This window comes from Mixophyes fleayi, chromosome 8 (genome assembly GCF_038048845.1).
Source record: "Mixophyes fleayi isolate aMixFle1 chromosome 8, aMixFle1.hap1, whole genome shotgun sequence".
Lineage (NCBI taxonomy): Eukaryota > Metazoa > Chordata > Amphibia > Anura > Limnodynastidae > Mixophyes > Mixophyes fleayi.
In genome coordinates, this window is record NC_134409.1 from 106337791 (window position 1) to 106365627 (window position 27837).

General features: G+C 38.0%; 2 protein-coding genes across 5 annotated transcripts in view; one reads left to right on the top strand and one right to left on the bottom strand.

Annotated features, from left to right (window-relative positions):
• Positions 1 to 8325, top strand: part of STAB1 (stabilin 1) — a 179409-nt gene extending 171084 nt beyond the window's left edge. For both annotated transcript variants that reach the window (XM_075183082.1, XM_075183083.1), the window contains 7 exons: positions 1295 to 1401; positions 2545 to 2664; positions 3689 to 3835; positions 4109 to 4213; positions 5239 to 5382; positions 5902 to 6006; positions 7965 to 8325. In XM_075183082.1, coding sequence (XP_075039183.1) covers positions 1295 to 1401; positions 2545 to 2664; positions 3689 to 3835; positions 4109 to 4213; positions 5239 to 5382; positions 5902 to 6006; positions 7965 to 8015 — 779 coding nt within the window. In that variant the 3' untranslated portion in view covers positions 8016 to 8325. The remainder of the gene's footprint in view (positions 1 to 1294; positions 1402 to 2544; positions 2665 to 3688; positions 3836 to 4108; positions 4214 to 5238; positions 5383 to 5901; positions 6007 to 7964) is intronic.
• Positions 8326 to 9085: 760 nt separating this feature from the next.
• NT5DC2 (5'-nucleotidase domain containing 2) overlaps positions 9086 to 27837 on the bottom strand; it is a 49445-nt gene continuing 30693 nt past the window's right edge. For 2 of the 3 annotated variants that reach the window (XM_075183087.1, XM_075183084.1), the window contains 6 exons: positions 19550 to 19651; positions 17799 to 17880; positions 16590 to 16676; positions 14616 to 14756; positions 12860 to 12924; positions 9086 to 10762 (listed from right to left, as the gene is read on the bottom strand). In XM_075183087.1, the coding sequence (XP_075039188.1) occupies positions 10501 to 10762; positions 12860 to 12924; positions 14616 to 14756; positions 16590 to 16676; positions 17799 to 17880; positions 19550 to 19651 (739 nt within the window). In that variant the 3' untranslated portion in view covers positions 9086 to 10500. The remainder of the gene's footprint in view (positions 10763 to 12859; positions 12925 to 14615; positions 14757 to 16589; positions 16677 to 17798; positions 17881 to 19549; positions 19652 to 27837) is intronic. The other variant, XM_075183086.1, reaches the window with a different exon arrangement.

Here is a 27837-nt window from a genome sequence, read left to right on the forward strand (position 1 = left end):
TGTAGCTTCTCGACCTTCTTGTTTCCTTGAAGTACATCAGTGTATGAGGCTGGATTCATGTTTATAGCATGGTGCACAAATATGAGTTATAGCACCTGAAAATATGATTCTGAATGTAACTTATAGCAAGTAATAACCTCAGCTTAACTAATGTCTGGTCGGTTGCTATGTTTCCCCCCATCTGGACAAAGCAGGAAGGATACTGGCTGCAGTGAGAATACTGGTATCTTTTGTATGTAGCCAGTTTCTAGTTACACTGCAATGATCTAGAATGGCTCCTCCCTCTCACCCAGGGGCAAGCTGGGCAGGAGGGGGGAGGGCATTACCCCCAGGGGCTGGTCCCATAGTGGACTACCTTGGGCTGGGTCACCGCTGCCACACAGTCACACACACCTATAAACCTATCCACACATTTTATGCTAGAGGCTAGATTATTGTTACCCCTTTATAAGCCTTATATTGTAAAACATTAATTGATGTAGAAAGAAGAGGAAGTCCACCTAGAACCAATATTTCTATTAGGGCAAAATACAGAAATGCTTTTTTTATCCCATGTTTCACAGGTTCTTTAACAAAGGACTCAGATGTATATGTGGATCAGATATACTATCTTAATTTAGTCACCACCTCCTAACCATGTACTTTTTATCTTAAGTATATAGGTTACAGTGTCAAGTGCACCTAGTTATTTTATAGCTGATTTATTTTATATTTTCGCTTTTTAAATTTATATAATAAAAGTTATGTTTTAAGTGCACCAAACTTCAAACAACTCCTGTTTTTCTTTTGTTTCAAATATGCTCTATCTGAGTTTTTTGGTTGCACCCCAGTGAAAAATTACACAAGTACTTCTAAAAGGGAGCAAAAATATTATGTTATCCCTATTGATATGATTATATATACTGGGTTATAATCCTGTTGTTGGTGCGGTAATATAATCCTTCTTTATATATCTTTAACAAAGGACTCAGTATATCTGATCCACATATAAATCTATCTATTGTACACATTTTGATATATTTGCTTTTAATTTAGTCACCATTGTCTACTAATGCTTATTATTATAAAGAAATATATTGCACAGGAAAATGGCAACTCACTAATACATTATCAGTTTACATTATCAGTTTACTAGTTGGTAGTAAACAGTTGGTTTGCATAGAGGTGGTCATGGTGGTGCATGTGTCCTGGTCCATGGTTTAATAAGCCCAATGTTGAGAAGAACTAATATAATCTAAAGATTATTGGAATGATATATAAGATTCAATATGAAAATATAATCCTTATTTTCTAGATACACTATGCGAATGTACTGATGGGTACGTGGGTGATGGGAGTTTCTGCAATGGAAATCTGCTGGAAGTTATAGAGGCGAATTCTAGACTGTCCAGATTCTACTCAGTGAGTTTTCTCTCTCGTACATGAATGAACCAGAATGAACATGTATTCCTATCTTTTAATGGACTTGTCATAAAAAAGTGCATGTGTGAATTTAGTGTTCTCAGATAAACAAGACAAGCCTGATTCATTAAGAAAAGTAAGGCAAAAAAGGAGTAAATTTATTCCTGGACAAACCATGTTACAATGCAAGGGGTGCAAATTAACTTTTTACTTTGCACATAAGGAAAATACTGGCTGTTTTTTCATGTAGGACACAAATACTTGATAGCTTAACTTTTATACTGAAATTTAAAATGTGGGGACAGATTTATAGTTGGCATGTCCTAGATCAATTTTAAATTTATCTCCCCCTCCAATCGAACATGGTTTTGCCAAAGTACAAAGTTACTCCTCCTTTTTGCTTTACTTTCCTTAATGAATCAGGCCCATTAGATCTATACCCAGTGGTCAAAGTGGAAATTTAGAAGTGCTGGTATTGAACTTTGACGTTGAAATGAGTGGCTGGGGGCTGCCTAGGCCCCCAGAAGGTTTAGGAATTTTGATAGTGATAATAAATTTAGATGCATTTTAACATTATATAGTATAATATATAACATTATTAAATGATGCAAGGCTATCCTCCCATTGTCCAATTACCTATCCTCTGTGTCCCTCCGCCTCTCTCTCCTGTCTCCTTTGTGTACTTACATTTTCCCTCATATCTCCATATTATAATAAAACTATCCAAAATATCTCTCTTATATCTTCCATGTTGCCCTTTATCTTTCCCTTATCTGTTTCCTTTCTCTGTTCCTATGTGTCCCTATCTTCATTGCAGGTATTTCCCAATCTCCCTCCCTACCTGCTCTCCCCTGTGTCTCACATCCTGCTTCTCTCACTCCTCCTTACTCCCTGATCCTCTCCATCTATCCCTGTTTGTGCTTATGACCTGGTTGAGTGTAAAGACACCTGATGCAAACCTGGTGCATATGTCACTGGTGCAGAGCCTTTTAGAAAAACATTTTGACACATATATGTCAGCATGAGACCCATGGTTATCTGATCACCTTAATTATCACAGACCAGACTCAAGTCTTTTGCATGTTTTAATGGGTGCTGTTAAAAAAAAATGTTGTTGAATAAAACAAACGTTTCTTTTTCTAGATGATTCTTGATTATGGCAACTCCAGCGCCCAGGGCTCAACATTTCTGGACGTCTTGTCAAACAGAACATCATATAAAACCTTATTTGTTCCAGAAGACGACAGCTTTGAGGACAATGTTGTGAGTTCAATCTCAGAAACATTCAGCAGGAGCGGCCCAGGATGTCATTTCACACAACATAAACTTGTTAGAGTAGGGTGGACTGAATATCAGTTGCACACAGAATCTTAAAAGGACAAATTTCAATGAAAGGATCCTAGATGCCTAATTAAGTGTGATTCCAATGTTTTTACTCCTTGATATCTGAAGCTTTGGAAACACCAGGGGGTTAATGTATCAAGCTGAGAGTTTTCCGGCGGGTTTGAAAAGTGGAGATGTTGCCTATAGCAACCAATCAGATTCTAGCTATCATTTTGTAGAATGTACTACATAAATGATAGCTAGAATCTGATTGGTTTTGTAAACCCGCCGGAAAACTCTCAGCTTGATACATTTACCCCCAGGGGTGCTTGTAGGTAGATTTATTGCACACTGAAGTCACTTGCTGTTATCTGTCTCTCATCCATCGTCTGCATGGTACATGCCTTGTTGAATATGAAACAGACAACGCTATGCACAATATTATGTATTTGAAGAAATCAAATATGGTTTGTATTTTGGGATAGCTCTGAGTTTAGGTGTAAAACAGTCGAGGAATGGATATACAATCACCTTTGCCTGAAGTGAATACATACAGACAGAAAACTGCCTATTGTACCATAATGGGGGTCTGGAAATGCATTGCAGAAATAAAGAAGAAAATGCATGAAGAAAATAAAAACTCAGTAGTTTAAGGAATAACATATTGTATGTAACATTAACTCTGATACATATATTAATTAGGACTTTTTGTATAAAGTTTTTTGTACACCTAACTGTCATAGACACTGACCACAGTTTTGGTTGCTCAGGAGCAGTCACTGCCGTAGAGGGCTGCATCTGATTGGCTGTGAGTGGCTTGTCGGTGTACAACAACTTTAATGCCTCCACAGATGTCTTCATTTAATTATGGTTCACATTTAAATGAATCCACTTTACTTTCTACTGCATTTGTATACCTCTTCCCATATATTTTTATTATTTAACTTATTTTCTTCTTTTTCAGACTTTAACATGGCGGGACTTAGAGCATCACATGTCCCAACTGGATATATTAGTTCCATACACAAATCTTACACATGGGAGTACTCTGCTTTCTAAAATAGGATACAATCTTTCAATTTCAGAACACTCTAATTGCTCCAAACCCCTGGTAAGTAGACGGCACCTGTACAGTATTTCTTTTGTTATCTGCTTGTTATCCTGGCCTAGTTATTGTAGTCCTCTGTCCAAGGTCTTCGTACTAAAAATCGTTAGTTTTCATTAAACTGTCATTTTATTTCATGGTAATGTGTATTTTGCGTTCAAGAGCTTTACTGAGGTGTAAAGAAAAAACAAAAACAATTCTCAACAATGTACTGTAGAAAATATCATGTCTGTCCGTGTTACATCTCTAAAAATGTTTTTATTCTTATTTCTGCTCCAGTGTCCTAAAGTTGTAAATGATAAGGCAATTATTCAGTGGGATATCCCAGCCTTCAATGGAATCATCCATATTATAAATGGACCATTGATAGCACCACCTGTACAGGTACGAGCACCTTGCAGCTTAAAGTGTGATAAGTGATATAGTCTATGTACCATATACCCTGACCCATGACCTGATGCTGTAGCTTATAAACACCTCTAAGTCTCATTGCTCAATGATAAGTCTAATTGTTGTGAATAAACAAATTGATCACTTTTGTTTTTTTGACAGTCAGGAGTAAATTGACAAAAGTGTGGTTTTGCATAACCACAATTTTTTGGGCAATTTTATTAATTGGCCCCATAATTTTTTTCTGCAGTGTAGTTTGTCTAATAAATACTTACCTAAAATCTTCTTTTCTGATGTAATCCATATTGAAATTAAATTAAAAAAAAACAACACATAGACGAAAAGGACTGCTGAAGGATACTTAATAGCCTAATAACCAATCAGGAGCCGTCTATCATGTTTTTAATAGGTGGTTTGGCCTAAACTGCATGCGTTTTCTGACTCAAGCCCACAGGTAAATTCTGAGGGTTTGAACTGGAAGCCACATCGAATGTGTGGTGATTTGAAAATCACCAAATAACCCGCTCCTTAGTTAATTTACCCCTCAGTCATATTTTGTTGCTGGTCCTTGAGCAGGACTAAATTTAGCATTATTAGACTTGTGTCTAAGGGCAGCAAAGACTGTAAGATGGCTTTTCACCTGCACGATGTTTATGTCAGTTTTTCAGCTGCAAGGAAAACAGAACTAAGAAATTTAGACTATTCAAGTTATATGGGCTTAAATAAGGTGGAGAAATTTTAAGTTAATCATGTGGGAGAGAGGTACGCTAAAGAGGGGACGAGTTGTGCAGGGTAGTTTAAATACATTTTGCTCTGTGACAAGGCCGGCAAAGTTAGTGTCTTAGGTCATGCAGTTTGCATACCCATAAACTCCAATTAGTTAATTCTTGGGAATTATGCACCCCTGTTGTAACTGAACTGCCTAACTCATGATGATCCCTATACCCCAGATCACATGTTACACTGCCAGTCACTTACATTGTATATACTGTATATGCTAATACGAACGTGTTTTTCAGGAGGAAACTCAGAGCCAAATATCTCATCCGATAACTGCAGTTCTGGTAACGATAATAATGATTATACTGATTGTGACCGCAGCCTCGATCAGTTACTTCTACTATAGACAGCGGTTGAATGGCTTTCGCTTCAGGCACTTTGAGGTTAGTCATCTTACTGAGACACACTGGATCACTTTATTTGTATACATTCCACACCACCCAGTACTCTTCCAGATTGGTTTGAGCAGCACAATGGCTAATACATTTTTCTGAAACCTATGCCCTCCCCTCACGTTGGACCCAATGCAAAAATTCTCAATGATTATATTTTATTAAAATACATTAATAATTAGTGGTAATATATTATAGGTGGCCATAATTTTTTAAACAATGGTAAAGGAAGGAGTAGATATATTACACTATGTTTTCCTAACTGTATCATTTTCACGATATGCGCTGTGCTCTATGATTTGTTGAAATAGCTTTGTGTGGTATCCAGTGGCTCAGAAAAGAGAAGGTGCATAAGTAACATTGTAAATAGTGTGGTTACTGGTTTTTCTATTACTTCATTATGTCTAATAATGTCACATCTGGCCAAAATCACTAACATCATTCATGCAGGATCAGAATACAATCACTTCTCATGTAGGTTATATCATCCTTGTTTATTGTTGATCATAGGGTGAAGAAGACGACATGGATATACTAGATGGTGTTAATCCCCCACTGATCTGCATTCCAAATCCAGTGTATGGTGCCAACACCTCTTTCTTTGACCAATTTGAGGTAATAACATAAACATGTAATAAGAATTACTTTTTTTACAATAAAGATAGAATGATAATATGCCTAAACTATTAAAATATATGGGCTATTGCACCTCTAGAGAGAGGGGCGGGAACACACAGCAGGGGAGAGAGGGGCAGGGACACATAGCAGGGGAGAGAGGGGCAGGGACACAGAGCAGGGGAGAGAGGGGTAGGGACACACAGCAGGGTAAAAATGTCTGTGAACAGTGCAGACAGAAATGATCTGCACACAAGCTGCAAAGTGGCTGGTACCGGGGACAGGGTCCAGCCACCTCAAGCATACAGTGCCCCAGGCGGGAAAGGGGGTTTCCAGTTACTAGGAGGTCAATTGTGTCGAACGTGGCAGATAGGTCTAGGATTAAGAGCAGGGAGAAGTGGGCCTTCAATGTAGGGTAGCTCACTAGTCACCTTGGTGAGGCTGTTTCGGTGGTGTGGAGAAGGAGGAATCCTGATTGTAAGGGGTCAAGGTGAGAGTGAACAGTGAGAAAGTGTGTTAAATGGTTGTACACTAGCCTTTCGAGAAGTCTGGAAAGGAATCTAAGTAGGAATATGAGGCGGTAGCTGGAGACAGAGGCAGGGTCCAGAGATGCTTTCTTGACAATGAGAGTGATAAGTGTGTGTTTGAAGGTGAAAGGGAATATGCCTCAACGATAAATTACAGGATATAGAATGCACACAGCAGGTATAATGCTGGGCTGTGGGAATGACTACTATGGATCGGCAGCTAGAATATAGGAGAGTCCACTTCCTAGCATACAGTACAAAATAAAATGAAACAGCGTTTAAATCATAGATCTAAGGTGTAAATAACAGAGGTGGAGTATGCAGAGTTAATGACAGTATGTATACATGATAAAATAAATTATATTTATTACATGTATAAAAAACTCTATATATATGCTCATACACCAATGTCCAAAGAGGATGTTAATATGTCCCAAGGTGACTTGGAAAAGTGCACTATATTCCAAAAGGAAGGGTAATCTGTTCCATTTCCAAATAATTAAATAAGCCCAATGGTGTCAATAGAAAGAGTTCTTAAAAAATCCAAATACTTGCGATTATTGTCTTCCTGCAGTCTCAATGTAGCTCCATGGTTACAGGTACCATTTGATTGGGTACCATAAGGGAGAAGGACATCCACCTTCTACGAGTGGGAACGCCGCTCGTGGCGGTAACAGTAACACACTGGTGTGCGCTCCAGCTTGGAATGCACGATCCTGGGTGTGATGTGATTGGCGGACGCGTTTCGTCACATGACAGTGACTTTCTCAGGGCTGGTGCTGTTTCATAGATGACTCATAGATCTGTACTTATTATTTAATTGTTCCATTTAATGTGTTTTCCCCATCCTCCTTCCCTATCTTATTTTCTGTATTCTATTCCTTGAAAACAGGTGAAACCTATAAAGACCACTGACACATAAAATGTCCTGTCCCATCTGTGCTGCATACAGTACATATCTCCCACCTTCTTATATTGCTGCATTGACATCTCCTCCCTATCAAACTCTATGTTTCCAAATCTTATTTTAGTTACAGTAGATGTAATTTGTTTTTTAACCCCTGATGAAAAGCTTTGTGGGATTTGAAGTGCTGGGTAAAAATAATCCCTTTAAACTAGTCCTGTCCCCCTTAAATTACACATGTATAGCCATATGCTCCTAAATATTCATATCCATTATTTATATATTTATGTCTCCCCTTGTTTTACTTAAAAAACCCTCTCTGGTTCTTATGATAGTCTAACAGACGCCATTAAACCCCCCTAAAATTGCCTTTTTTTTTTTTAATAACATGTCTGATTGTCATGTTTTTGAGTCGCCTGTGTAGTTTATGTCATAGCAACACAACCAATACTTTCTTTAAAACAATCTGGTCAAACCATGGCTTCTAGCAATCTAAAATACATAATTACTTTTTATTTTCATTTTAGGATCCATACAACGGTGAAGATTGTTCTGATACCTTCAAAATTCTTCATTAACCCCCCAAAATCACCATCTTGACAATGTTTACATTTTTGTGGGGTTACCTTCTCTTATGAAGTCGAGGTCCTCTACATTACTATGGCGAGATATCCTATGAAAAATGGACTTGATCATACATGTTTACATATATATATATTTGTAAATTAGAGTATCTGTATATGAAATCATTACCAATCAATTTTGCATCTGTGATTATTTTGGAAAATTATCTATCACAATATAAACTCTGTTAAATATGAGGAAAATCATCCTCTGGAAAATCCATGGCATTTGAGAATGTTAATAAATTTGCTGCTGTTTTTTGCAGAGTGTTGGAAGTTATTGGGGAGACTTGTTTACATAGTATGACATAAAAGGTAACAGGAATATGTGCACAAGGTATTTATCTTCTCTGGTTCTGAGCTGTCCAACAGGAAGCCTTGAGCCAGAAGCGTCCATTTAAAACTTGTTGTGGGCCCGGCCTTCCAAACTTCCTCTATGGATTCATTGTTTGGGCAGCACGGTGGCTTAGTGGTAGCACTTCTGCCTCACAGCACTGGCGTCATGAGTTTTGAGTCCTGGCCATGGCCTTATCTGTGTGGAGTTTGTATGTTCTCCCTGTGTTTGCGTGGGTTTCCACCAGGGGCTCCGTTTTCCTCCCATACTTCAAAAACATACTAGTAGGTTAATTGGCTGCTACTAAATTGACCCTAGTTTGTCTGTCTGTGTGTGTTAGGGAATATAGACTGTAAGCTCGATTGGGGCAGTGACTGAGTGCGTTCTCAGTACAGCGCTGCAGAATTAGTGTCGCTATATAACATCACCAGTATAAAGGATCACTTTATACCATGATTATTCTGTCCATATAGATATAGGATTATTATAACAAAAAATCTCACAATTATCGTCCAGAAATGTTAAAATGTTGAGGACGATTTTGCATATGCAGATGATGCCATTGCGTCTGAACTTATAAAAGATAAAGATATATTCCTTCACACAATGCAGTGTTATTGCATTAACAAATGCATATTCTTTTTATTACTTTTATTAGCATAAAATATTTTTTATTTTTGAAATGTTACAATATACAGATAAATTTGCAAACAACGTGCAGAAATTGATGAAGGCAGCCAATATGAGATGACATAACAAGATGCAAAAATAAAACAAGAAAATGTATTGCAATTGATCACAAAGGATTCCAGCTACTTAACTTGGCATGAAACACCTACACTTATAAATAAATTAGGGAAAGCATTATTAATATTTTTAATTCAGAATGAGAGAGAATAGGTAGTCACATGCCTTATGACCATAAAGTTTTGAACATACATATTGATGCCGGGAGGGTGGTTGGATAATAGATTGTCTCCCAGCCTAGTACTTGGGCCCTAACTTAGTCCGTTGTTATGATTTTTATAACCTGCTCACATCTTACACTGGTGAGGGCTGTGTGTATGTATAGGACTGCACTTGCCCAGCCCCCTAAAGGTACAAAGACTGGCATAACAGCTGCTCTGGGTCCACAGCTGAAGGGGGCCCACCTTCCCTGTCAAAGCTACAGGTGCACATGTGAGGCTTTCACCATTGGGCAGTATATGGGGGCCCTTAAAATTTTTGCTGTGGGGCCCACAAAAATCTAGTTAAGCCCCTGCATAGACAATATGATTTTTTTTTAGAAAGTCATCAATCTTATCAGTACACATGATTAACAAGTCTAATATTTCAAGAGTTGAAACTTATCTTTACCATCTTCCATAAGGCTTTCTATTTAAGCACAATCCCTAAGGCAACTACATAATTTCTTACAGAAACAATTACAGATGTTATAATTGTTAAGGAGCGCTACACTTCGTCTCGTTGCTTAATATTGTTATCCCCGTTGGTCTATTGAGGGCGGGAAATGGGACAGTCTAAAGCCGTCCGCATCGCACTACTAAGCATGTGCGGACAGGACGTTTAGGCAGAGCGTGTTTCCACCCAAATTCAAATAGATAAGTATCTTGAGATACGCTTGGATTTGATTACCATTGAAACTACAGACAAGTTGCGTGCTCTTTTTAAACACGGAATATAGAAACATAGAATTTGACGGTAGATAAGAACCACTTGGCCAGTCTAGTCTGCCCATTGTTTAAATCTATGGTAACCTCAAACCCTATTTGATCCTTAGTTCTTTGTAAGGATATTCTAATGTCTATCCCAAACATGTTTAAATTGCAGTCAGACATGAATCAGGCCCTCAGATGACATCATTTATTTCCAATACAGAGGACCTGCAGTAAAGACAAATTTATAAAAAATATATACATTAAGGCTTTTAGAAATTTGTTTCCACATTTGAAGAATTTAGATTTACTTTTTCACTAACTGAGCAAAAACATCCATCTTATATTCGTTCTACAGGTGCCTTGAATACATTCTGATCCACGTAATGCAAATTATTCTTATAGCCATTGATGATCACCCACCTACTAAATCCAGGACACTAGGGGATTGTTACCGAATGTGAACCATCTCATCGAGAAACGGGGTCTTCATGCATCCGGTGCAGAGCTGATCCATCCATAAAGGGGCCTCGTGTTGCAGTGGGGTACGTCGGGGATAGAAAGTAAAGTTGATATCATAGTTTAAGAGGCAACTAATGGAGGCCATGTAGATATCAGAGAACCTGATCAGCCTTCGGGAGAAGTACGTTGGGTTGTGGAAGGTTCTAAATATGCTGCCAAACTGGGGATTAAATAGATTCTTCGATAGAGACCTGTAAAAACATATGGTTTGATGAAAATTGGCTGGAATGTTTTGTCATAGTAAGGCTAGGTACACACTGGCCCAATGATTGCACAAAAAACCTTCAATTAGCCGACACTGGACCGTTTGGTCAGATATCGTGTGAGTGTGTATAGTGACATGATGATCTAAAGTCGTTCCAAAGTGCCGATCATCATTTCATTTGGTTGGTCGTACTGTGTAATATTTCACCGACCGACCGACCATATAGTGTGTATGCACTCATGCTCACGATCTCCATAGAGTTTAGAGTCATGTTCTTTTCAGCTGACGATAACGATGGATGTCCCAGTGAATAAAATGTAGAGTGTTGTAGAAGGAATAATTAATTTGTTCGTTCTGAGACAGAATGTTTCATTTCAGAGTCACAGAAGCTAACGAAATTCGTTAGGACATGTGTATAGCTATAACAAGGTGTTTTAAATGTGACAATAATGAATGAATGAATTAATATTGTGCTGTAATTCTCTGAAGACTAGATGACCAGATGAAGGACCAGATGAAGAGCACAGAACAGAAGGTAAATTGTGTCAGTGTGTATGCATGAACAGTCAGACTGATCAGACTTTCAGTTGTAGGTTCAATCGTTTAAGATAAAAAGTCAGTTGGAAATTTCTACAGTGTGTGCCTAGCCTAAGAGAGAATGCTTTGCATGGAGAACTTTGTATGAAGAGTAGATAGTACATTGCATTTTTTATTATTAAATAATGTTAATTGAGTGTTGTGATCTGATCTCAATGATCTGAGACGAAATGATTCAGCGAAGGAGCTTAATGTTTCTCATCCCTGTTAAAACTATATGTTGTACTGTGACACTGTGGGGCTGATGTAGACTAGGATGTATGCAAGTTTGTGCTGTGTATCTTGCATGAAATGTGTGCAACTAAGACTTTTGCATTTTTATCTACAGTAGAAATGGTAGGTCTTTTGCTGGCCATAGCAGTGTGCTGGGGGGATATTTTTGTGTGTTTGTTCCTTTTAGGATAACCCCACCCTTTCAAGTACCTGCTATGAGCCTATAAATTGATTAACTTCCACTTCTGTATGAAATCATTCTGCCCAGAAAGTCAATGGAACTTATTCCCGCCTGTTCCTGGAGATGGTGGAAGGAAGAGGCATACCATTTGCACCTGCTACAGGGCAGGTAGAGTAATTTACGCCCATTTTGCCAACAACTCTGCCTTCAGGCCCTTCATGAGTTGTCCTCTGCTACTTATTTTAAAATTAAACAATTTGGGAGCAGGGTACAGAAAGTCCCTTTGACATCTCTACCTACACTCCTACCCGCCCCCTCCGCTCTGCCTGTGACCACCGCTTCACTACTTCCCTGATCACCTCCTCTCACTCTTGTCTTTAGATTTTGCCCGGGCTGCTCCCCTGCTGTGAAACGATCTTCCACGTTCCATCAGGTTAGCATGTACTCTCAAAGGCTTCAAGCGTGCCCTTAAGACTCATTTCTTTATTCAAGTCTATCAGTCCTCCTAACTTCCTTGTCCTGGTTCTCTCCCCCAATTAGTACCACCCTATTTGTATCTCCCCCTTCCCTTTAGGATGTAAGCTCTCATGAGCAGGGCCTTCTTTACTTGTGTGCTCCTTCTACTGTTCCTTCACCCTCTGTATCTCTTGGCCTGCTTCATTAGCCCTGTTTTCCCTGTCTTCTTAAGCTTTGGCCTTCATTTTGCTGATTTCTACTATCCCTTTCACTATCTGTCCCAGATATAATCCGATTTGCTTTACCCTGTCACCTGTGTTTGTATACATTTTTGTATCATGTTGTGTCTTGGTTCTGTTTTCTGTATATGTAATGTACGGCGCTGCGGACCTTTTGTGGCGCCTTATAAGTCAAAGATAATAATAATAGTAATAAATCACTATTTAAGGAATTTCAGCCACAGAATTCCAATTGGATGACTAGAGTTTCTTGGTGGTGACATTTATTTATTTATTATAATAACTCTGGAAATGTAATGAAGTCTTGGAGCATGTGCTATTTCTGAATCATGCCCAGAATACATGACAGCCCTACTTCAGTAGCATATACTGTAAACTGTATTGTGAATATTATCACCTCAATTCTTGACGCTCTCTCGTCCACTCCATAAGAACTTGTTTTGACTCAGCATCTTGGTACATCTAGAATGATAAATGTATTCATAATTTATTGATAGCATAGGGTCATACCGACTAAAAACCAAAATCACCAGTTGGACATGTTTCCCAAAAATATATCTGTTTAATTGTGTATTATAGGATGAATAGCATTGTTCTTCCCGACTCAGTAATAACCCTTCCATCACAAAGATTACTTACATTTTGATTTATGCATTAGTTCAAAGGGACAGCCATATTGAGCACATGCTATATATAAATGTCACGAATAGCCACCTCTAGCCACTCCCTGATTTAATATCTTACTATATATTCACACAGTCAAACAATATATCACCTCTATTTTGTCAGGAAACATCTCTTAACTGCCTTTACCAGTCACATCCCGCACTTTACGTACTTGTGACTTAGAAGTGTTTACTGTATGGGGTTACACACGATTCCAGCACTCAATCTTCCTCTCACCAATCGCACAGGTTACAGATTTGCTGAATCGCCCCCAAACAACGCTCACACAACTACACTCACTTCGGTTTGTCACCACCTATTGAATAAGGGCAATAGTACCCCAATATTCTGCCTCACACTGCTACACAATGAGCACTCATTGTTACACACAGTTTAGCAAGGCACACACCAGCAATCAAAGAGTTAACGCTTAACCCCTCAAGGCTCTATGACACAAATGTACATGCAGGCACACACTCGGTTTAGTATACAAATGTATTCACAATTTACACCTCAGCAATGAAAGGTTTAGCATGGTCAAGCAATTTATCTCTTATAGACAGGTAGTGAATTAGTTTAGAGCAATAAGGACATCACTTATTAAGGTTTTGATTTAATATACAAAAAGTACAATGCTTACATGTTATATATAAAAACAATTGACATACAAGTAAAACGTTGCAAAACACATAAAATAAAGGGGTACAATTCAGAGTATAACTTGCAGATAAGTGATATTCTGAGCCAAGGGAAATTGGTTTGAAGATGGACAGCTTATCAATGAAGACACCTTTACACCTTACCCCACCTCCATTAGTTGTGGTCTGTGACACTGTTTACAATCACCATTTGCATGTTGCCTGATTTACTACCCAATTCTACTATGTGACCCAACTTTCCTGTGGAGTGTCACACAGACCCAATTTTATTATAAACAGATCCACTCTGAATTTGCTAACTTATTGATACCAAACTGGATTTCCCAAAATATGAAATATAAAGGCATCTTCGTTGAAGTTCATATTTCTATATACCTGCATACAGAGCCTTTGTGTACATAACATCTCAAGCTGTGAACGGCTCCTTAGAGTCTTTCTCAGTGTCAAAACACTCTCCTAGGTCAGGATGCAGTTCACCCCAGGGGCCTTTGAAACTGACTCGGGGTACCACTTATCTTTTAACATAGAGGTGGGCAGAAGCATAGGTAAACACACACCAGACCCTCTGACTTCACACTTTACACCTTAGTAGCTCAATTTATCAATGGATTCATGTGATATAACATATTTAATAGGCCCTATTTCCCACAATTATGTTATTGGTTAAGCCTTATAACTGTAATTCCTCTCTGTTCACTACAATACCTTTTTTAGACCAGTACAGAGTAGAACAATCTAAGAATTCTAGATACTTTTCCTGAAAGAGTATAAGCAGTCATCATGAGATTGATTAACACAATGACAGTTAAACGGAGAGTAAATACTAACCTGCATCCTCTCCAGCAGTCCAGTCAGAGCCTGTTGCCAGGTAAGTGAATGCATGTACTGTTCAGTGTTTATTATTCGAATTTCAGTCTCTAATTCAGGGACGATGGCTCCTGTCCTCCAGCCATGCCGTAACATGAGATCCTGTAGACAATCATATGGAGAAAGATAAGAGAGGGGTGGACCAGCTTTTATTTATACCACTTTAAAAAAGAACTTGCGGTATCTTGACATTTTAAACTCCATCCAAAACTACATTGTGAGCTTTGGATGGAGTTTACCATGAGGTGTGACAACGCCTAATCTGGTCATGCACTGCTCTGCTCTGCAAGGGAAAACAGGAAGTGTCAGTAGCAGAAGGGAGAGAACAGCATGGGACTGCTGCAGGCTTCTGAGGTCCCACTGGATCAGCGTTTGTTAACTCCAGTCCTCACGCACCCCTAACAGCTCATGTTTTGAGGATTTCCGTCTGTAGAATAAGATAGGATAATTAATGACCCAGCCAAGTAGACCAAGTCCCCTGTGCATGATTAAAGAAATCCTGAAATCATAAGCTGTTGGGGGTGCGTAAGGACTGGAGTTAAGAAACTCTGCACTGGATTGTGAAAATGCTAAACATCAGGTTAGTATTTCTAACAGTTGAAATTCAATTAACATGAATGTTTTATCTGTGACAATATCACTTCCAGCCACCAGAGTTCACTATTGTCCAAGTTACCGGCAAATCTTTGGCTATAATTGGTTAATATTGCCGAGTGTTCCAAATTCAATGGTGTTTTAGGGAAGCACAAATGACAGCACGCTCTAAGGCACAGTAATGAACACCCCTAAAAATGAATACCACCCTCTTTATATAATTTGAATAATATCAATCTGCAAAACAAAATCTATTTTTTGCATAGGTATACAAAACTAGGGGTGCACTTCACAAGAGACACCATTGCTCTGTACAACTGCTCTTACTGTCTGTGAATATCTCCCCCAAATCCACGTAAAAATAAATATGTCTCGATCTGTGCGGCAAAGCATATGGCTGTCTGGAGCAAGAGGGCAGCATTGGCGGATGAGTGGAAGTTTGTTCTGGCTAATGAAATTAAGTAGGCAGAGTAGGGTCATAACTTGCATAGTACTGGGGCGGACCTGGACTTTATTTTTAGGGTGTGGTGATTTAGCACAGTCACTCCTCTCCTTCGTTCTGATTCGCTGGCATTTTGTGCGCTACACTGCTATTCATGAGAATGCAGCTTCAGTAGTAACTTGCCTCAGTGATGGAACCAGTTCCTAGTGAATTAACAGAATGAATATTTGTGCGGCCCACAAACTGGTTGTGTCTACTTCCTGTAGATGACAGAGCCACTTTAACAAACAAGCTGCAATTATAATATTACACACAAAAGATGATGAAGTATCGCGTAATAAGTGGGCAGTTTGTATGGCTGATCCACCCTAGGGGGTAAATGTATCAAGCTGCGGGTTTGAAAAACTGGACATGTTGCCTATAGCTAGAATCTAATTGGTTGCTATCATTTATTTAGTACCTTCTACAAAATGACAGCAATAATCTGATTGGTTGCTACAGGCAACATCTCCACTTTTTCAAACCCGCAGCTTGATACATTTACCCCAAGGTGTCAAACCTCTAATCATAGGCCTAGTATGCAGTGGCATAAAGACACAGGGTCACACTGAAAAATCTGAGCAGGGCCCCTTGGCCACTGAGTGCCCATGTGACAGTATTGCTCCCACCTCCTGGTGTTGCCTCTCAGAGAGATCAGGCTGTCTGGCACAAATAATTTTAAATGCGCTTGTAACCAGCATTAGAATTAGTTACTAGCAGAGAGGAATCAATGTCGGTCTGGTCACAGGTACAACTGCTGAGACCCCTTATTGCTAGGCCTGTACTGGTGTGTCTAGCTAGAAGTCATTCCCTCAGAAGACCACAGGTATATATAACATATAGTCTGACACATGACTTACTGCCAGATCGCTGTAAAGGTGATCGCCAAAGTAAAGCACTTTGGACCCTCTCCAGCCGGTTAATCTCAGAAAATCGAAGAGGTTTCCCTAGGATAAAAATGTAAGTGAAGATATATGAACACCACACAGACCAACACACATCCTAGCAAATTGGACACTGTACAAAGCACCCAGGAGAGTCAGGGATATTCCATTGGGATGGACACCTTGTGCCCCATTTTATGAAACATATGGCCATATATATATATATATATATTATATACACACACACACGCACAAGTGATAGCTGACCATGGTTGCAATAAGGTACATGCTCCCCTGGCAGGTGCCACACTTGTTTTTATAGTTGAAAAGTGGCCCAATGGGCAAGGCTTCCTTCAGTGTATATCAATCTATGTCTCTGTGTAGCTGATTATTGGGTTACTAGCCCAGTCTCCGTGAACATTCAGGCTACGATTGTAGTTGTTGAGCAAGTACGAGGGTCAGGTGCACCCAATACATCTCCTGAATACAAATTAAGCTACCATTTGTTTTTATTATTTGCTTTGTGAAATAAAGGTAGTTTTAAACAACCTCTTTAGAGTTTATTTACTATAGTGACAAAGCTCATCATGCTTTTTTAACTGTGATATCCATCCCATAGTAATCTGATAATTCTGTTTTTAAAAATAAAACTAGAAGTTCCTAACTACCAGGGCTTTACATATCCTACAGACCATGCCATACGGCAGCAGAGACCAGGGGAAGCAAAAAAGAAACCGCTTTAATTTACCCTCTGGATTCTCAAGGGGACCGAGAATCAGGAACAACTGCCAAACGGCCAGATATTTGTCCAGTTTGGCCACACACAGCACATGATTGGACATTTGGTCATTCAGTACTGAGGCCAAAGCTTCAATATATAATTGATGACCTTACTCATATAAACATATGGCCAATGGCCAACAAAATATTCAAATCTGCTGAATTCAATGTGATCATATGTTGAATGGGCAAATCTGAAAACGAAATTAACCAGCACTATTGTGCGCATGTGACTACCTACAATTTCTATCTCCATAATCAGGTGATGATCTTCCATATATATACATCACTAAATTATTAATTCTGCAGGTATATACAATACAATTCACTTATAGAAAAAGTAATTATTTGGAATTATCTCATTCCACGTATAAATGATCAGAGGGCAGGTATGTTTTTAATTACCTGTTTGTAGATTTTGCCCTTTTCTAGACTGTTGATTTTGTCCCATTGTAGTGACCCACTTTCGTCTAGTCTTCTGAATGGTCTAAACAAAAAGTATAGTACAAATCACAATGGGCCTGATTCATTAAGGATCTTAAATGAAGAGGATCCTTATTTCAGTCTCCTGGACAAAACCATGTTACATTGCAAGAGGTGCAAATGAGTGTTCTGTTTTGCACATAAGTTAAATACTGCTTGTTTTTTCATGTAACACACAAATACTTGATATCTTATTTGTACACTGAAATTTAAAGTTGATATGTGTGTGTTACATGAAAAAAACAGTCAGTATTTAACTTATGTGCAAAACAGAACACTCATTTGCACCCCTTAGAATGTAACATGGTTTTGTCCAGGAGACTGAAATAAGGATCCTCTTCATTTAAGATCCTTAATGAATCAGGCCCAATATTACTACTTTAAAACAAATCACTGTGTAGTAGTCATTTGAAAGATAAGTATGAAAATAATTTCTGTACTCAGACAATGCTTGCTCACCCCTGCCCTCCTAGTTCCACCTGTCTAGGTGTTAGTGTAAGCAAAAGTCTGCATACGTATGAATATTTGGTGTGCATATCTTATGACAAAGAACTGTACACATTTCAAACTGTAAATGAATCCCTGTGTGTTTACATATTTCTTATTCCATGGATTCGCCCAGCATCCGTACCGACAGTGTGGTCTTCATACTATATGTGGTTCACTGAGGCTGCGCTCACCTTTTGCAAAAAGCATCACAGGGCACTGGATCATCTGTGATTAGATCTATGTAGTGAATACAGCATAAACCAGCCAGATGAGAAACATGTCCATAGTGCAGTGCTAACCAGAAAATATGCAGATGTGCAACTCATTTACTTTTTACGCAAATCCTATTTGGCGATGAGAGTATAACAAGGAGAATGGTCACTCTCCTCTTTGGAAAGGGCCCTGATGCAAATGCTTTGTATGACAATTAGCACACTGCGAGCCCAAATGGGAATGTACATGCCGGCAAGAGGAAAAAATTAACTTAAAAGTCCCACCTACCATCAGTTTCAGGCCACCCACTTACTTAATTACACTTTTTTTTTGCAGGTTTCTGATTGTTTGAACCTCTTATATAACTCATATAAGTCGTCATCGTCATCATCATCAAGAAAACATTAGAGCTGCTTTATTACATGCATTACATTTGTATATTTTAATGTTTTTATTCCATTGATGTTTGGTGCAAAAGACGTCCCATTGAAAAGTATAAGTCAACATCTGATCTGAGCCACCTACGAGGGCGCCCTAATTGAGCAGTCTCCACTTGTTCAAGTTCATTTCACTATCTAGTCTTGTTACAGGTCTCATTATTTCATGATGGCACCAGTAGTGAAACCCCATTTGCCAATGGTAACGCCAACAGCCGTAAAGAAAACACAGGATGCCACTATAAGCTTGCAAACACAGTGCTGGTTTAAAAAAGCTGCTTAGCCCGAAACCCATTCTGAACCAATACATCCATGTTATTTTGTTCAAATTCATGTGAAAATGTGTCAATCAATCTGCACAATTACAGTCCTGCTTGTGTACATGTATTAATTTTCATCACCAACATAGTCATTAACATATAACTCATTTATAACCCAATCAAAATATCAACCAAATAGCAAAATATAGAGTTTTTTGTTCTATTCCTAGAGGTGTGTATATTTTTTTCAATATAGGGGAAGAGGGGAGCTTACTTGCGGCGGTCGGTGAAGAAGGCAGGTTTGTCAGCACGTACAATAATTACGTCAAAGAGATCTCGCCATTTGTTCCCCACCATGTGATTCATTCCTTTATCTCTACAAAAGAACAGATGGAAACACAAACAATAGTATCTTTCTCTTGTAGGTGACATTTCAACCAAACTGTAATCTGGCAAGGTCATCTCAGGAGTAAGAAAACAATGTTTATATAGTACATTTCCCAGTTTATAAGAATCCCTAATCAGTTTTAACATAAAAAAAAATGCTCCTACTCTATAACTACCAGCATGCTGTGCAATCCATTATGCTGTGAGTTGTAACACAACAGGAAGTCGAAGAGGTCATCTAAACCTGATTTAAAGGAATCTAGATATAAAATGGGGCAGGTTAGAAAAATAGAACCTAATCCCTATCTGCCATTATAAAAAGATGCCAAGTTCAAGCACACCGCTTTCAGTGAAAAAATTATTGCTGGGGCGCAAGGTGAGAGGCTAGAATTCCCACTAAAATGTGACAATATAATATACTATTTGAAATAACAAACAGTGTAAATTCTCCAACCACACTGAAGGTGTGTACATTGGGTGTTTCATGATCATTGCCCACCTAAAATTATATATATATATATATATATATATATATATATATATATATATATATATATATATATATATACTGTGTTACTGTGAACCCAACGCTTAGAACAATGTATCACCATGACTATTAAGACATCATTAATGTAGCATCAAAGTTTTGGTGCTTGTTAATTATACTTCACTCTGTCTACCTGTCATTCCAGGAAGGATTTGTGGATGTAACAAACTGTATTACATGGGAGGGCCTCCATTAATTATTTTTTTTATTAACATTTATAACGCCAGCATACTCTGCGGAGCGTCACAATGCCTTGTGAAATATTGTTTGATGAAAAAATGTTGCCTAAACATGGGGATAGACTATCTTCTAGCTCATTCACACTTATCTGCTGTTAATGTGCTTTTCAGCCGCTAACTAACACTTGAAAAGTATACTAAAAATAGGATGAGTGATTTTTTTATGGGCTCATCCTGACCACTGCTTTAGAATAGATTACATTGGTAAGAGAGGAATGCATGAAATCTGCATGGTAAACATTAGTTTTCATGTGTTTTTATCAATCTCCCACAATTGAGTTTGATACAAGCTGATCCTGTCTCTAATTATCAAACTCAAATGTAAACGTGATCTCATTTTAAATGAACTTATAAGTTACCCTTAAGTACAGTTAGCCAGTAATTCATGATATTCAGTAAAATTCAACACATAGGAACAGTCCATTTAATCTAGAGGGATAGAACTCAAACCAGTATATTCCTTTTTAAAAGCTTTAGGTTTTTGAGCTTTCAAGGCATTCGACAAAACATGAGGAGAATACCAACGCTCCTCAAATCTCTCAGTCATTAACTTGATTTGATATAAGCATTATTCTGGATCAGGCCTGGTCAACCTGTGGCTCTTCAGGTGTTTTAAAACTACAAGCCCCAGCATGCTTTGCTAGTAGATATCCTTCTGATATCTTGCAGGGCATGATGGGACTTGTAGTTTCACAACATCTGGAGAGCCACTGGTTGGCCAGGCCTGTTCTGGATCATAACAGTTGCTCAAGATACAATGTAATCAGCTTTCAAAGTATGTGCATCTAACAAAAAGTCTCATTGGGTGCCATTCAGGATTGTGGATAATTCTATCAATATGACTTATGTCTTTCTTATCCACTCTATAGTACAAAGACATTATCAATAAAATGCCACCAACAGGGGATATATACATTTATCACCTTTGGAGTGTGAAACCCCCTCCTGTTATATGCTTTTTTTTGTCAGTGATAGAGTTTACTCTTGATTCCTGCACAGTCTCCTCTCTGGGATTCATACATTTACTGATTTCTGCTTCAACACTGGCTCTACACCATTGGCACACAGCATACAAATACTTCAGAACCAGCACCCTGGAACACAACATTACTACTCTAACTCAGAATTCTAGCACCCAGCTTCCTGCCAATTCTCTCTGTAATAACATCAGTTTAAACATAGAACTGCATATTTATATTAAACATGTGTCTGCTGGCTAGGAAGCAAATCTTTATATATCCGTCTGTCTGCTGATAATGCACTGAGGAGCTCCGGGCTCGTTTCAGTTGCTATTGCTGCCTTCAGGTGATCAGGGATATTGGATATTTTCCATTACCAAGATGGCATCTTGTGAGTACTGTGTCTGTTTCTACAAATCTGGGGCCTGATTCATTAAGGATCTTAACTTGAGAAACTTCTTATTTCAGTCTCCTGGACAAAACCATGTTACAATGCAAGGGAGAAAAATTAGTATTTTGTTTTGCACATAAGTTAAATACTGACTGTTTTTTCAAGTAGCACACAAATATCAACTTTAAATTTCAGTGTACAAATAAGCTATCAAGTATTTTTGTGCTACATGAAAAAACATTCAGTATTTAACTTATGTGCAAAACAAAATACTAATTTGCACCCCTTGCATTGTAACAAGTTTTGTCCAGGAGACTGAAATAAGAAGTTTCTCAAGTTAAGATCCTTAATGATTCAGGCCCCTGAACTTTAATTATTCTGTATGGAGTACAGACTGCCAGTGTCTAAGGGGATGTTTAATTCACTTCAGTTGTCAGAGACTGCCATAACTAGAGACTTTGTTCTGTGCTTATTAATCAGAAAGCTGTGTTTGCCTCTGTATATGGCCGTTGTTTATTCTAGATGTTTTTTCAACTTATTCAGATTAAATCACAGTTGTTTGAACTTCTCTCCTGCCTCTATCTAGCACTTAAGTGCCTAACATTGTGTGAGTGGAAGGACCAATCACAAGCCACAATTAAGAGACACAATATTTAAATGAGATATACATAATTCAATTACTGGTTTTGTAAAAAACTTCTAGACTTTAAGATAGGACAGTAAGTTATAAATACATTCCTACAAGTAAAACACTAGGATTTCTGAAACAGGGTCAGTGAGTTTATAGCTGAAACAATTGGACAAAATTACAGTATTCTTATGATGTTTAGGAAATCAATATAAAACATAAGTTGGTGAATGCTGAATATTTTTTTTAAAAATTAGCCTCTATCTCACTGACTGAGCCAATGTTGTGATTTGTTGCACATTAATTTCCCCAGTTTCGTGTTTTTTTGGGGATAAACTTCTAAATAGCTGTTAATTCTGTCATTGGAACAAAGTCACATTTCGTTTTAAACATATGTGTGGAAAATCGTAATGGAGACATTTATAAATGTTTCCAAATTAATTGAATTATTTAAATTGAAAGTTTTGCAACATTTGTAATGTTTCTATTACAATTTTCTACACATATTTAAAGCAGATAGGAATCTTCTTAGCTATCATCCATGACACATTAACAAGGCTAAGAATTAGCCAATACCTTGATTTTTTGAGCATCTCTAGTAAACCAGACAAACTTCACTGTACTTGCTATGCTTGGAGCTATTTAAGTCTTGGTTTTACTTGTTTACAGTTCTGTACTGTCTTACCTTGTATGGTCAACTGTTTGTACTCTGTACAACGCTGCGGAAATCTTGTGGTGTCTTATAAATAAAGGATAATAATTATAATAATAAAAAATAATAATAAATTACTCTATCTTACTGAATTACTGACTAAAAATTCACTGTTTGTCCAATGCCTTATTGAAAGTAAAAAAACTTAAGATTTTACATACAAAGTATTTTAATGTTGTTAACAGATATATATTAATAATTTATTATTATCCACTATGATTTAATAGTTAGGTGTGAAAATGACTAAATAAAAAACCCGATGTAGACACTTTCAATTCAATTGAATTGTGCATCGGGTGTATGAGTCGTAGTATGAGAATGTGCACTGCTGTTTGTTATATTTGATCATTTCTTTGTATTAATATCCTGATGACGGTGAGATTACCACTAAAACATCAAGGTGCATGCAATAATGTATGTTTGCAAGAGAGTTCTTCCCTGTCTTCTTTCACAATGTCCCTGAGAGTCTATGTAAATGAGAGAGAGGAGAATTATTCAGCAGCGTTCTAGTAGTTTAAAAAGAACAATGGTCTGTGTCAGCATAACTCTGCGAAATATACTGGAAAGGTAATTACAATAGTTTTATACCATATTCCTTAACATATATTAAATGCACCTCCGAGAATGTCCTCCTATTACAGCCACTATTTTAGCCACTCTAATCACAACCATTTATTTGATTATTTATGTCTACTTCAAAAGGAATGTAGCCAAATTAGGGTTTCATGAATGTATCCCAATGCCCATATCATATTTCCCCACCTCCAAATTTCCCATTTCCCAAATTACATGATACCATACATGACCCAGTGATATTTTGCTTGTTTCATGCCACCGGGCCATGCACCAAACTAGTGATGGAAAAATCCATCAAGCTGGGGTCAAATAATAGAAAATGTATATCATGGTTAGTGTCAATTTACCTTTACAGGAACATGGTAGCAGACACCAAGAGGTTATTCTCCTCACTCCAGGCATAGTACTGGGCTCTCCAAAAGCTGTAAGAAATAAATTCCCCATCTCCCCCTACCTCCTCAGCCTTTAGCTAGAGTTTTGGAGTATAGGAAGCTATTACGGATGGAAAATATGTTTGCTGACATACTATTCTGAGAAATGGAAATTATGGTAAGTATGATATTCATTTTTAATTTTACTATTTACCTCCACACGACAACAATCGGACCTCCCAAAGCTGTCCCAAAACCAAAAAAGGAGGGCTATCTTGCTTACACTCAAATAGTGACACTCCCAAAATGTGGTATAGCCCTTGAAGACATATGTACAGGGGGCTCTAAAACTGTACTTGATGTGGACACAAAATTCTGATACAGAGATACCTTTAGACATGTGGCCATATAAAACATGTACTGTAACAGATTCTCTCTGTTGTGAAGTAGAGAAAATAAAGATCTGCATATTTGAGTCCTACCAAGAATGAAAACTGAGATTAGATTTTTTTGAAATAAAGTAACTCTGTCTTTATGATAAATCAGAAACAATTCATAAATATGAAAGTTTTGGATCTCATGACCCCTAATGGATGTTTTCACTGGCAATAAAAAGAAATTTTACTTACAAGTACAATAGAATAAGAAAATGGCTCTAAAATAGTTCCTACATAATGGTATAATTTTATCTGTGTTGTTTGACAACATAAAAGGTTCACTGCACAATAGAGGTCCTCTGCCAAAGTGACTACCGGCAGGGCAGACAAAACAGAGAATTGACCTGGCATCAAAACTGAGGACACTGTTAAAACATTTTTTAATTATCTTTTGGCTTAGTGAACACAGTATCCTGATTTTGGATACTTATCGAAAAAATCTGTAATAGCTGATATGCTCATTTACACACAGCCTTCAGATTCCTAATGATACATTGTGATCATCTTCTACCTTTAGCCTAGTCTTATCAATGACCACATAATAATGGGTAAGCTGCAAATCTGAGCACACTCTACTAGCTAGAAAAGGAGATGCGTCAGAAGAGAATGCTTGAATGGGGGACAAAGACACGCCTGGGGGTAAATGTATCAAGCTGAGAGTTTTCTGGCAGGTTTGAAAAGTGGAGATGTTGCCTATAGCAACCAATCAGATTCTAGCTGTCATTTTGTAGAATGTACTAAATAAATGACAGCTAGAATCTGATTGGTTTTTCAAACACGCCGAAAAACTCTCAGCTTGATACATTTACCCCCTGGTATAGTAAAGGGACCAATACTTTTCAGTTGTCAAGAAAGGATATTGACCACCACCATTGTCCTTGATCCTCATTTATCTAACAAGCAATCTTGATAGAGTGAAATTATAACCTTTGGAGGCAATCATTGCTGGTCTCGCTTTTAGTTCTAAAAACGTGAACAATGAGTTCTAACTTTGCTGTCAACCCAATCATAAAATCTATTAAATAATATCCTGCTAGGTCCTGGAGATTTTGAACTCGTACCTCCTGGTCCAAAACATACCTGTGGATTAACTATGCACTTAAGGAGGAATTAGACATATATTTTAGAACTCAGGAATAAGTAGATTGCCAGGGCTTCAAGATTTGGATCTGTTATGAGAATAGACATTTGCTGGATCCTTCCTGTTTGGAGATGATCTCAGTAACTCAATGGTGTACAAAAGATCATGATAATTTACACTCCGACCTTATAATGAAAGGACTTTAGAGCTTGATAAAGACTTTATAAAAACGTTATCAAGCTCTATTACAAGACCTTCTGTATTGCAAAAGGCCAAAATGATGGTACCTGATTCAAGTTGTTTCTTTTCACTGTTTCTCTGGCTCAAATCAGTCTCTGCCTTGCTTCAGTTGCACAGAAAATACAATGGAACAATAGCCATTAGCCAGCTGACTTCATCTGCTGTTGTGACCATTTTATTGATTACTTGATGGAAGACTCTGGAGTAAATTTAGAAGATGCAAACTGATTTGCTGCAAAAACCTGATTATATCTTCCCGAGTATCCTCTAAATGAGTCATAAAAATTAAACGGTGGCTAAGTGGTTAGCACTTCTGCCTCACAGCGCTGGGGTCATGAGTTCAATTCCCAACCACGGCCTTATTTGGGTGGCTTTTGTATGTTCTCCCCGTGTTTGCATGGGTTTCCTCCGGGTGCTCCGGTTTCCTCCCACACTCCAAAAACATACTAGTAGGTTAATTGGCTCCTATCAAAAATTGACCCTAGTCTCTCTCCCTGTCTGTCTGTGTGTGTATATTAGGGAATTTAGACTGTAAGCTCCATTGGGGCAGGGACTGATGTGAATGAGTTCTCTGTACAGCGCTGCGGAATCAGTGGCGCTATATAAATAAATGGTGATGATGATGAAGGAATCACAACAGCCCCGTATCTTGGGGGTCAACAAACATGTATTTTCCTGTAGAATTCAGAGAACTTCTGGACATAGACCTGAAGCACATTTAGATCTGCAAGAATGTTGACCGACAGAAGGACTCTACTTAGAAATGATGAGTGAGAACTGCAAACCCGAAAAAAAAAAACAAAGATGACTGGTAAACTATAAAGATGGACATTTTACAGGAGTGCTGTATGCCAGGCATAATTATGAAGCAATGATCAAACAGACTGCATCCTAACATTTATCACTTTAAGCAACATGATCTAATCTATCAGGTCTATAATATCAAAAACCTCCCTTAATTCACACCCCATCTGTTATGCAGAGTTTTAAATAATTACTCGTTTGTCCAAAGACCATGAAAGGTTTGACATTAAAGTAAGGAACTTCTGGCTTCTGTAGTTCCCTGATGTCATTGAATAAACAAAATGATTTGCATGGATGGGAGATTACTCAGATTTGTCCTGTGTGGCACAGGAACACTCCCCAGACTCCATAACAGAGGGCAACTTAGATTTGTGGTAAGCCTTCCAGTTGCCTGTTTAAAGCTTTCACTGGCCTGAATTGTGTAAATATTCTGACAGATGAGTCTTTAGGAATGTATCCGCTTTTCTCTCTAAAGCATCAACTTCTCATTATCTAACATCATAGACTCGTGGCAAATGGTAATGGATGTCAAGCATACATATAGTAACCAAAGAATTGATTCAGACCTTCCTTTTGGTCAATTACAATTTTCACTCTGATTCTCCTTAATTATTCCCTTCATGATCTTGTGCTTGAAAAGACAGCCTCTTGCTCAGGATGTAACAGTGTTATATCTTCCTCTTATAGCACAAGTTATCATTCATGACAATGTGGACATTTTCCTCCCTCCACCAATCATGTTTACAACTTTAACATCAAATTCTGAGGCATCTTGATAGGACTGCTTGATCTCCATAACTTGCCTTAAGTCAGAATTTCTCTTTGAAATTATGGGGTATATTTACTAAACTGCGGGTTTGAAAAAGTGGAGATGTTGCCTATAGCAACCAATCATATTCTAGCTGTCCTTTATTTAGTACATTCCACAGAATGACAGCTAGAATCTGATTAGTTGCTATAGGCAACATCTCCACTTTTGCAAACGCGCAGTTTAGCAAATAGCCCCATAAATCCATAGGACCGCAAAAAGGGCTAGGCAGAAATGCACACTAGAGGGCGGTAGAGAAAGTGGTGATTCCTTTACCCTGGCTTCATATGGAATTGTAACCATTTTATTTGCTGATTATTTATTAATTGATTATTTATTTATTAATAATTTGCTGATTATTTATTGATTACTCTTACTTGCT